Below are 11,521 nucleotides of genomic sequence, written 5' to 3' on the forward strand. Positions count from 1 at the left end.
AAAAATTCTGCATCGTTATCCGCTGGAAGCTAAGCGATCGGATGTCTATAATAACTTTAAATAGCAAAACAATTTTTAGCTCCTTCTTATTTCAATGTAACTTTTAACGACCAACAAAACTCTTAAAAGGGACCAAAATGTAAAAATCATACAATAAATACAAAACCATCATCTTCAAGGGCAAGAATTATCCTAACATATATGTAGGAAGTAAGAGAAGTGTTTAACCATATTTTCCCTATATAACTCTATAGGCACTTTCGCTTCAGCGGTTTTCTTCAAAGTTGGCAATGCATTATGTCGGGCAATCGAATTATAAATATTGCTGTAAATTAATAAAAATATATGTCTTAATGTCATGTAATAAAGATTTAATGAATGGCTTTTCGGTTTAAAGTTAAAACATTTGCTTTCGTTCGGGGAAGAATCAAGTAAACTTTTTCCCTCGGCCTATCGAATTTCAATTACTCATGTAAAACAATAACTTGAAATTTATAACCAAATTAGCCTGTTGATCACCATACGTATTCACTTCATATTGGTTCTGAAACTTTCCAATAAAGTAAACATTTGCATACATTGCCAGGGGCGAATCCAGGAATTCATGTTAAAGGGGGCATGACTTATGGGCGTTACTTTTGACTTGCTACCCTCCCTGAAAACAGAAATTGATATGGTTCAAAGTGTTGGCGGGGGGGGGGGGGTGCTCCCCCAAGATTTTTTTAACAATTCTAGTCCGAAATGGTGCATTTTGGGTGTATTTTATTCCTTTTTCCTCTTATATTGAAATTAAAAGTAAACTTTGATGATTTAAGGGGGGAGGGCACCCCCTCCCCCGGCCTGGATCCGCATAAGATTGCATCTCTTAATTTTGCAGGAGCAATTTCTATTCAAAGACTCGGTGCCAATCAACAAGTTATACCTCCTTATTAAGCATGCATGGAAATGCCACACAAATCAGAAACCCTTAATTATGCCAGTATAAACAAACCACACCTTTTAAGCATGCCAATTAATATGAAAAAATGCTCGTAATAACTCACATTTCCCACTGCCCGGAACGGGACAATTTAATCAACATCAGTGTTTCTCTTCGGGCTAACGTAGCCAGTTTCTTGCTAATATAATGAACAAATTAATAAGTTTACTAGAATGATAAGTCCCATTTTTTCTACCACTGCGATGTCAACCTGTCAAAATTTATACAATACAATGTCATTCCTGACAAATTTAATGTGAAGTAGTCGTTCACAAACATTTAAAACGTTTTATAAATTGACACGGCGAACATAACAAGGGTTACTCAGTTAAAGAAACAAAGAAACAATCACGATTTAAAGATGAATGCATGTTCCGTTCAGGCATCTATACACACTATTCGTCTGTTGCAATGTAAGTTCCGGATTGAGACATACAGCTAGACTACACAATTTAAAAGCAAGCATAATATCATTTTCCATCTTCAATTATGCAAGCATAAGAAAGCTCCTCTCAGACGACTGCACCAAACCCAGTTCATCTTCTTGACCGAAGTATAAACAAATCATATTTATCATTTCTTTGGATCAATTCTTACCGACTGCTTCCGGCTCATGCTCAAGTTATTTCTACAGCCACATTGCAAACAATGTATATCGATAGAAACATTATGCTCAAGTCATATCGACAGCTACATCGCAAACAATGAACATCGACAGAAACGTCATGCTCAATTCATATCGACAGCTACATCGCAAACAATGTATATCGACAGAAACATCATGCTCAAGTCATATCGACAGCTACATGGCAAACAATGAACATCGACAGAAACGTCATGCTCAAGTCATATCGACAGCTACATCGCAAACAATGTATATCGACAGAAACATCATGCTCAAGTCATATCGACAGCTACTTTGCAAAGAACTTATATAGACAGATACATAATGGACAATTTATAGTCAATCGACAGCTTTATGCAAACAACTCATATCAACAGTTGAATGTGAACAACTCATACAGACAGCTACATGTCAACAACTCATACAGACAGCTACATGCCAACAACTCATACAGACAGCTACATGTCAACAACTCATACAGACAGCTACATGTGAACAACTCATACAGACAGCTACATATGACCAACTCATACAGACAGCTACATATGAACAACTCATACAGACAGCTACATATGACCAACTCATACAGACAGCTACATATGACCAACTCATACAGACAGCTACATGTGAACAACTCATACAGACAGCTACATATGACCAACTCATACAGACAGCTACATGTGAACAACTCATACAGACAGCTACATATGACCAACTCATACAGACAGCTACATATGACCAACTCATACAGACAGCTACATGTCAACAACTCATACAGACAGCTACATGTAAACAACTCATACAGACAGCTACATATGACCAACTCATACAGACAGCTACATGTGAACAACTCATACAGACAGCTACATATGACCAACTCATACAGACAGCTACATGTGAACAACTCATACAGACAGCTACATATGACCAACTCATACAGACAGCTACATGTCAACAACTCATACAGACAGCTACATATGAACAACTCATACAGACAGCTACATGTCAACAACTCATACAGACAGCTACATGTGAACAACTCACATACAGACAGCTACATATGACCAACTCATACATACAGCTACATGTCAACAACTCATACAGACAGCTACATGCGACCAACTCATACAGACAGCTACATGTCAACAACTCATACAGACAGCTACATATGACCAACTCATACAGACAGCTACATATGACCAACTCATACAGACAGCTACATATGACCAACTCATACAGACAGCTTCATGTGAACAACTCATGCAGACAGCAACTCATATTTCCAGCTACTTGTGAGTGACTCAAATTCACTGCTACATGTGAATGATTTTATACTGACAGCTGTATGTGAACAATTAGATACATGTTAATAATTATATTAACAAACGCAGGATAATAATTCATATTGAATGTTACAACTTCAATTAAAACTTTTCATTTTATCAAAGTTTAATATTAACAACCCATATAAATGAGCACCTCCAAAATGATTCGCTTTAAAGACAACATATCTAGACAGTTCGGCCCTTTTGGGGGCCGAAATTCAGACCCATTACCCTCCTGAAAAAACATTTATTTTTCTCCTGCCCAGGGAATAAAATCCCCTTTAGTTTTTTTTCAGAGCAGTACCTCTTGACATTGAGCAAATGTAGCAATTAAGTGCCATTCTGATTCATGAATATGTCGATAATTTTGTAGAATAATAGGTTTGAAAAGAAGTTGAACATTTTATTAATCATGTTAGGATTTTCCCCCCTTTTTGCCAAAAAGACGCTATTTTTCCGCTATAAACAGGCTCTGCCACTATTCCCTTAAAAGTAGTACAAAACACTGTTTAAACAACCCAATCAAGAGTAGGGGACGTAACTAGTCAAACTAAGAAAACAATAATCAGCAGCTATGACCGAGAGTTATGTACCTTCCTGCATAGTGGAGCATTATGATCGATAAAAAACAAAAACAGTGTCAGCAATTTTTTATTGAAATAACACTTTTGTCTGTCATGCAACAAATTCATAGTTTCACAATAAATACTGAAACCAAGTTAGCTGTAGATTCATGGTGACGCTGCTATGAGTAAGTGTATTCTTCTGCTGAAGATTGAAATTATATCCTCCACTTTAACAGTAGAATCTAAATAATCGACCAACAGTTAAAACAAACAAGCGCACCACAAGAGGATGTCAAGGCTCATCTGTCTTTGTTTCAATTGAAAGGGGAATAACTCAACATTTATTATTGCAAGAGTTAAATAACTTGCTTCATGTGTGTATTGACACTGGCAACATGTGTACCATTTTTTTCATACATGGCAAAGGTCTTTGCATAATGATGGCACCAAGGCTATTACAAAACTTCTTTTATTTAAAAAAAAAGACCAGCTAAAAATAAATTAAATGTATTGACAAACTCAGAAGTTAAAACACCAAATTTTAACAATATACCCGATACAGACATTTTAACAAAGTATGATATCTTTACAGTATGTGTTGTAAATGAGTTTTCCCTAAATATCCTGAGCAAACAAAATAAACAAAACATCACACTAGTAAATCCGTTCCATCAAATGTAATTTCTTCATACAATCATCCTTGAGTGATCTTAATCACAATTTGACAATACATCAAACAATGGCACACAATTTTATACTATTTGTTATAATTAAAATCTCAATACGCTAAGTTAAAGTCTATTACAGATGAAATACACTCTATTCTTGGAACCATTTTTTTACAATGTTTTTCCAACAGTCACTCATATGCGACCCAAGAGTTCCAGGCGTGCGCGCCCTCGAAGCCGTTCCGTTGATACGTGTAGTCACGCTCTGCTTCCTGTATCTCTTCCTCCGTGTTCATCGCCCAAGGACCTGACACATATAAGGACTTCCAATGTGTGTTCTTATTTAAATACCAGTAGTTGTACTTATTTCTACTGTCTATGAGCTGGCTGTAGACTACATATTTCTAAACAATGTGCATGATATATTACTGAAATATATGGATTAACGAAATGCATAGTAAAATATAAAATTATTGTTAGTTATCACAAGAGATTAAAAGTGCAACAGAGGAATGGCTTGGTGTAGGACGCCTTCATCTTGGTAAATCAAAACAGAAACAATTGACACAAATGATTGTTCATTTAACTGCTATCTAGTATGGTAAAAATAAATGAAGTAAGTATATGGGATATCTTTAAATCTTATAAAGAGCACTTTCTTAGCCTAGGCCAATCAGCAATTAATAGATTATTCTTATACCTTTTCATTTCATAAATGTTTTTAATTAGTTTTTTAATTCAACATCCACAATAAACCTACAAAACATTAATTAAAACAGTAAAATAAATATAAGATCTTGAACATAACATACTTTTTGAGTAAAACATAATTTTTTTTTAACTTGTTCATGAAAAGTATAGAAAGTAATAACAGGTTGTTTTTTTTAAATGTATTATGCAATAGACAATTTCAAAAAAGTTTTCACAGGTAAAATGTCTATCCCCTGCTAGCTCCAGACTGCCATTTATCAGCATTTTCAAAGCCGTTTCTGGCTGACCGATAGTCGTTTATGGCTTGCTGTATTTCCTGTTGTTCATTCATTACAAACGGGCCTGAAAAAAATACAGCTAATGTTAATTGTTTATAAAAAGTGATACATTATATTTACCAACATAGGCTGTAAATGGCAGTCCAGTTTACCATTCATCATTCAAGCGCTATACAAGCGTGGCTATTTATCGTATTAACTAAAATGCTCTGAAACCAGGTTGTTAATTTATGCAATCAGAAAAGATGGCAAATTTAGCTACATTGTATTGGGTAACTTAATACAACCAAGGACCGTCATCTTGTTTTTACCAACCCAAAATCATATCTAATTGAGATTGCTGTATAGATAGATTATACTAATTTCTTCTAGCTCTATTGTGACGATACTATAAACAGATAGTACTATTGATATCCATTTTAAGAGGTGTTGAGAAAGAACCCCAGGGTTGTATACAATCACAACCTGAGTCTGAGTTTGAGGGGCAGACTCAGAAAAGCTAAATTCTAATTTTGTTGTAAAAATAAAGGAGCTGGTAAAAAATGATGCATGTATTTCAAATTATCTGTTCCATAATCAGGCCCACATCTTTGTGCAAAATAATTTTATTAGGGATATTTTAAAATATTTAAGAATTCAATTTTTTGAGCCTGAGTCTGAAACTCAGACTCAATACAATAGTGAATTCGGACCCTGGTAGATCTCGAATGCACAACCTCTATGATGAGTGGCTGACACCTGTACCACGAGACTACTTTCACCCTTTTCCCAGCTTGTAATCTGCACATTATAAAAAAAACTAAAGTGATGGGGCAAACTTAGTCATGTGAAACAAATCATAGTTAGAATTGGGTGAATTTTATGTCAAACACATTTCTGTGAAGGAAAACATAAAGCTGCCTTACCATACTGTACAATTGGTTCACCTAGTGGCTGCCCTGCTATCATCACAAAATGGCACACTGCATCTCCCTGCACAAGTAGTTAAAAAGTTGGATGGATACATTTTCAAATACTTTTTTTGGTCAACATTGGTTTATAGTTTACACCTTTAAATATATATATATACATATATATATACTTTATACTAATTTATTTAAGCTCAATTGTAAAGACAGCTGAGAGCTGATATGACTCAACCTGGCTCCAATATCACGAAAATACTTAAGTCATATCTCAATCTCAATCCAACTCATTTTACCACATAAAAGCATAGTATAATTCAAAATTTTGCATGTTTTTATGCTCTTTGAAAATGTGTTTTCTCATAAAATGTGTTTTGAAAGAGTTTTCAATATTTCAAAGAAAACTTATTCTAGATGAAAAATATACATGAGTAATTGTTAAAGGGCAATGAATGGTAGCAAATTTTTGGTTGTAGAATATTTTCGATCGGAATCTATACCAAAGGTTTTAATCAACTTATTCAATGATAGAACGTGGTTTAATTTTTTTTTAAAACATCTATATGTGTCAATTAATTTTAATGTTCTACAGTAAAATTAGTTGAGTTAAAGTTTGAGATTTGATTTGAGTATTTTCATGATATTGGGACCAGGAGTCTGTTTCTTGGGCAGAAATCAGTACTATGTCCTTTTGAAGCCATGAGAAGATAGCCCTTTTGGGGATCGAACCCACAACCTTTTTAGTGAGAGGTGACCACCTTAAACACTTGACCACTCTTAACTTTATGAATGGCTTTGGCAACATTGATATCTTGATATAAAACCACACTATTAAGAAGAAACAAAATCCCTATTCTGCTTGCACTCACATCATTTTTGACTTGTATGGAGTTCCCTGGTCCCATCACCAGTGTGTGGTGGGCTGGTCCTTTCTTGGCCTGTCCATCTGGACCTGTTAGGAGAATGTATGTACCAGTACATAATAGTGAAATATATAAAGATGAGAATACAATGCTTGTTATGGTCAATAAACTTCTAAGGTCACATTTAGCATGATTTGTTTTTGGAGGGGTTGGGGCACTCACATACTGTACATAAGTAAATACCAGAGTGACTTGACAATAAATATGTAGTTGCCTTCATGATGGAATTTAAATCAAGAGTTAATGAATACAGGATATGTAAAAATAAATTATGTATATTTTCATTCACACAGAAAACCGTATGGATTCATAAGCCTTATTTGATAACAGAAAGACTGTGCTAATAACAAATTCAAAATACATTTCCCCATCATGTCACTGACCGAACATGGCTGACCCTGATAGGATGTACACAAATCCTGTCCAGCCCTCATGCACATTTTGTACAAGGGTGGCCCCCTTTTCCAGCTTGAAGTCCAGATACATGGTCGGGGTCCGGGTTTTCACTGGAGACTGTACATTGATAAAACACAAACATTCAATGCAATATATGCAATATATAGATGAGAGACACATTATGAGCTTGGTTCCCTTCTCAGTTTCAAAGTAATGTACATGGTCATGGTGCAAGTGAACACTTAAGATTAGAAAATGTAGTTACATTAACATGATATTATCTAAGTGAAACCGTTATTTGCTGGTGATACACTTGTAATAAAATATTAAACTAAAGAAGAACTAGAGCTATCACTGGATGTGATTAATTCCCCCATCAATCTTCTTCCAAAATAGAATTATCCTGATGTCCCACTACGGACAGGGCAAGGTGATTTCTACATAGCCCCCATTACCACAAAGTGGTGGGGATATAACAAGAGCTGTCACAGAGACAGCGCGCTCGACTATTCTGCCGCTTTTCAGTGTAAGGATTGAAAAGTTTTGGCGAAACATGGATCACTGTAAACTTAAATTAGATTTCAATGCAATACATGATGTATTTGCTGAGATATTATCATAAATGTGGTTACATGCAAAACCTTAACCAGAATTTTTAAGTCAAATAATAAAAGCCCATTATTTGCATTAAATGCAAACTAGAGTTATCTAACTTCATTAATTTAGTAGGTTAGATAGTTGGGAATACATATCTAAAGTTTCAATGCAATACATGATGTATTTACTGAGATAATGACTTGCTTACATGCAAAATCTTAACCAAGGTGTGACGCCGACACTTGGGTGAGTAGTATAGCTCTCCATATTCTTCGAATAGTCGAGCTAAAAACAAATGTACTGTAGAGTAGTAAAAAATTCAGTATTAGTCGGTTATACCTTGATCCCCAGAGATTCCCCTGCAATGACCTTGACAGTGACCCCATCTTTGGTTGTCCTAGGGATGTCCTTATCAAGCAGCTCCTGGTAGTCGGGCTTTGTCATCTTGTTTTGGCGACTGAGGTTCACCCACAGTTGAAGCCCATGGGCTAGTTCCTCCCCCTCCGGCATTTCACAGTGCAGGATTCCCCTGCCAGCTGTCATCCACTGAAACGCAAATAGGTCAGGTAATGTTTTATAACAATCATCAATACATGTTTATCCATTGATAATATAATAGAATTGAACAGCTTTTGCAAAAATTGTGCATTTAAAGTTCTCCTAGTTTATTAATTACAGGTGTAAAGAGATTTCCTGAAGTAATCTGCCTTCTTGCATAATAAAAACATAAATTACATTAACAAGACCTAAACAATCATTTGGTATATGATGATTATATTAAAGAACCATTGTAAAGAAATAAAGTATCTGTGTAACAATACAGAAACTGCACCTCTAAAATTTATTTGCATTCCAGTGATTTTTTTTCGCCCCTATTTGTGGCCAAAATTTCGCCCCATTCCCCTCATGAAAAAGTATATATATTTTTCCCCTACCAAGGTAAAAAAAATACACTGAAATTAATTAACGACTTTTATTTAAGGAACACTGACTCTTTAACATTTATCAAATGTATCAATAAAGTGTCATTCATGAAAATGTTGTTAGGATTTGATGAATAAAAGTTTGAAAACAAAGTATTTTCCCCGTTTTTGCCAAATCGATGCCAATTTTCCCCTATCAAAGGACCCAGCCATCATTCCCTTAAAACTGGAAAAAAACACTGCCCTTAGATAAAAAAAAACACATGGTAAGAATTTAAAAATCAAGCTTACTTGCAGGTCACCGGGGTTGATGATTCCTTTGTGTCCACAGAAATCTTCGTGCCTAAACGATCCACCAAGCATGTAAGTGACAGTCTCAAACCCTCTGTGTGGATGGTCAGGGAATCCAGCCGGCTTTTTCACCTTAAACTCATCTAACATGAGGAAAGGGTCAAGATTTTTCAATTGAGATGAGCCGATACTCCGACGTACACGAGCCCCCATACCTTCATCTTGCTCGCGGCTTTCAACAATGTTCTCGATTGTTCTTGACATGATGTTTTTATCTGTTTTGTCAAATTTGTTTGAATTAAAGTTGAGTCCACTGTTGTATTTCTGTTCACCTTGCGTCTTCTGTTCTTCACATTCAGAGTCTCCTTTGCTGCAGAATCGTGCCGGATTGATGTCACATGATGAGAGAAGTTGTGGAATTGTCAAGAATGTAAAGCATTTGAAATACAGTCTGTTTCTGGAAACAAAGCAATTGTGTTAAATGTTTAGTTATGATTAAACAAGAAAATGTATCAATTAACATTTAAAGGTTAACTCAAATGATCAGTAATTATTTTGAAACATTACTGTACATTAATGTTATTCTGCTAGACTTATATACACACACCTATGCATTAAATCCTGTAATGAATAAAAATGCAAAATAATTAGAACAGTTCGTTAAATATAACGACTTTCTAGGACTGAGTTGTAAAACATTACTGGGTTACATGTATATTTAGAGTCACTATAAACAGAAATGTAGGACAGGTGTTCTGATTTTCAATCTACATACATGTATTAGTTGTGTTTTTTTAGTACAGGGTGACAACTAATTAAATTTTCGCAACAGATTCCCAATATATAAGACCTAAAATAAATAAAAGAAATACTCTCGAATTAGGCTTCAAACAGACATAAACTACGAAGCAAAATGTTGTTTATATTTACCTGCAAATCATCTGTCAAATTTTGTACACTGCGGCAGTGGAATATTAGGTTACGTTACACTATATTTAATATTTAATTGAACATCTCCGCTCTAAATTGCTAGTGATCATGACAAACACACAGATGTATTTATATACAAATTAAGATAATGGTTATGCAAATTTATTTATATAACTATAACTACATCGAACTCTTTGATTGACTTATTAAGCCAAGTTTGTGTCCGCAGAAATCTTCGTGCCTGATCGATGCAGAGAGCCAGGGGCGTTCCTGGGCTATTTTGAGGTATACACCCTTGGGGAGGTTCGATGAGGGTGTGTCCCCCTCTTACAGGTGGTAGTAAGGGAAAAAAATATTTAGGGGTGCTCGCAGAGCCACTTTGAGTGATTTTTATAATAAAACCAGTAATAAAATTACAGTAAAATCATTAATTATATATTCGTAAAAAACGAAAATACATGATTAAAAATTATTATAAATGTGTTCGTCAGTTGTGTATAGTCTACCCCTCACCCGAGTAAGGGCTCGATTTTTAGTCCATTTTCCCCTTTAAAACCATTTTTATTTTTTCAAGTCCTTATTTTTCTTTATACGCACGGGCGTATAGGCGTATGGTCAGGTACGCCGCTGAGAGCATCGTAAGTAGCATCCACAAACCCTCTGTGTAAATGGTCTGGGAATCCGGCCAGCCTTTTCCCGCTTAAACTGATCCTACATGAGAAAAGGGTGGAGATTTCTCAGTTGAGATGATCCTATACAACAACTTTTAACAATGTTCTTGATTTTTCTTGACATCTATTTATTCATTTCGTCAAATAAATTAAGTTGAGTCCCCTGGCGTACTTCTTTATGTTCACCTTGCGATTTCTCCTGTTGTTTTTATATAGAGTCCCCTATGATTTATCAAGAAGTGCCTAATATCGTTATTGTTATTAAAATATAGGATAAAAAAGCGTGTGTGAAAAAAAATTACGGGCCCGCCTAGGGACATTTTAATTCCTCATATTCGGTTATATTCAAATGCTCAAAAGTATGTTTCCCCAACATGTTGATTAAAAAATTATAATCAGATTTTCTAAAAAGAAAATAATCATTGAAGTTCTGTTTGAAAAACTTTAGTTTATTGTGGTTGAAGGCCTACAATAAAGACTTTTGGGTATATTCAACAAACATGAATTTGTGAAAACGACGCGAAAATTCCCAATTCTAAGGGTGCAGGTCATAACCCCAAATACCGAAAAAGACAAACAAAACATGTAAAACTTTGCTGGTGTCAAAGGTCCTGAACATGGCTATGCTGGTGTCAAAGGTCCTGAACATGGCTATGCTGGTGTCAAAGGTCCTGAACATGGCTATGCTGGTGTCAAAGGTCCTGAACATGGCTATGCTGGTGTCAAAGGTCAT

General features: G+C 35.3%; 1 protein-coding gene across 4 annotated transcripts; it reads right to left on the reverse strand.

Annotated features, from left to right (window-relative positions):
* Positions 1-3,566: 3,566 nt before the first annotated feature.
* Positions 3,567-10,206, reverse strand: LOC128226553 (pirin-like). 4 transcript variants are annotated; one of them, XM_052936488.1, is made up of 8 exons: positions 10,118-10,206; positions 9,188-9,644; positions 8,313-8,519; positions 7,364-7,493; positions 6,927-7,009; positions 6,058-6,124; positions 5,090-5,216; positions 4,357-4,470 (listed from the first exon to the last, which is right to left on the reverse strand). In XM_052936488.1, exons 1-7 carry the CDS (start codon positions 10,126-10,128, stop codon positions 5,101-5,103), a joined length of 1,071 nt encoding a protein of 356 aa, XP_052792448.1. In that variant the 5' UTR covers positions 10,129-10,206; the 3' UTR covers positions 4,357-4,470; positions 5,090-5,100. The 4 variants fall into 4 exon arrangements, with proteins under 4 accessions (XP_052792449.1, XP_052792446.1, XP_052792450.1 ...); XM_052936489.1 differs by lacking the exon at positions 5,090-5,216 and having other exon boundaries at positions 3,567-4,470; XM_052936486.1 differs by having other exon boundaries at positions 3,567-5,216.
* Positions 10,207-11,521: the final 1,315 nt, after the last annotated feature.

The sequence above is a fragment of the Mya arenaria genome, chromosome 3 (assembly GCF_026914265.1).
Source record: "Mya arenaria isolate MELC-2E11 chromosome 3, ASM2691426v1".
Taxonomy (NCBI): Eukaryota; Metazoa; Mollusca; class Bivalvia; order Myida; family Myidae; genus Mya; species Mya arenaria.

What these genes read in the sequence shown, in the direction of transcription:
- LOC128226553 (XM_052936489.1), bottom strand. An exon ending in GGGAATCTCTGGGGATCAAG is followed by an intron (nt 7,494 to 8,312) that starts GTATAACCGACT and finishes ATCAATGTACAG; the next exon opens with TCTCCAGTGAAAACCCGGAC. An exon ending in ATCAGGGTCAGCCATGTTCG is followed by an intron (nt 7,010 to 7,363) that starts GTCAGTGACATG and finishes TTCTCCTAACAG; the next exon opens with GTCCAGATGGACAGGCCAAG.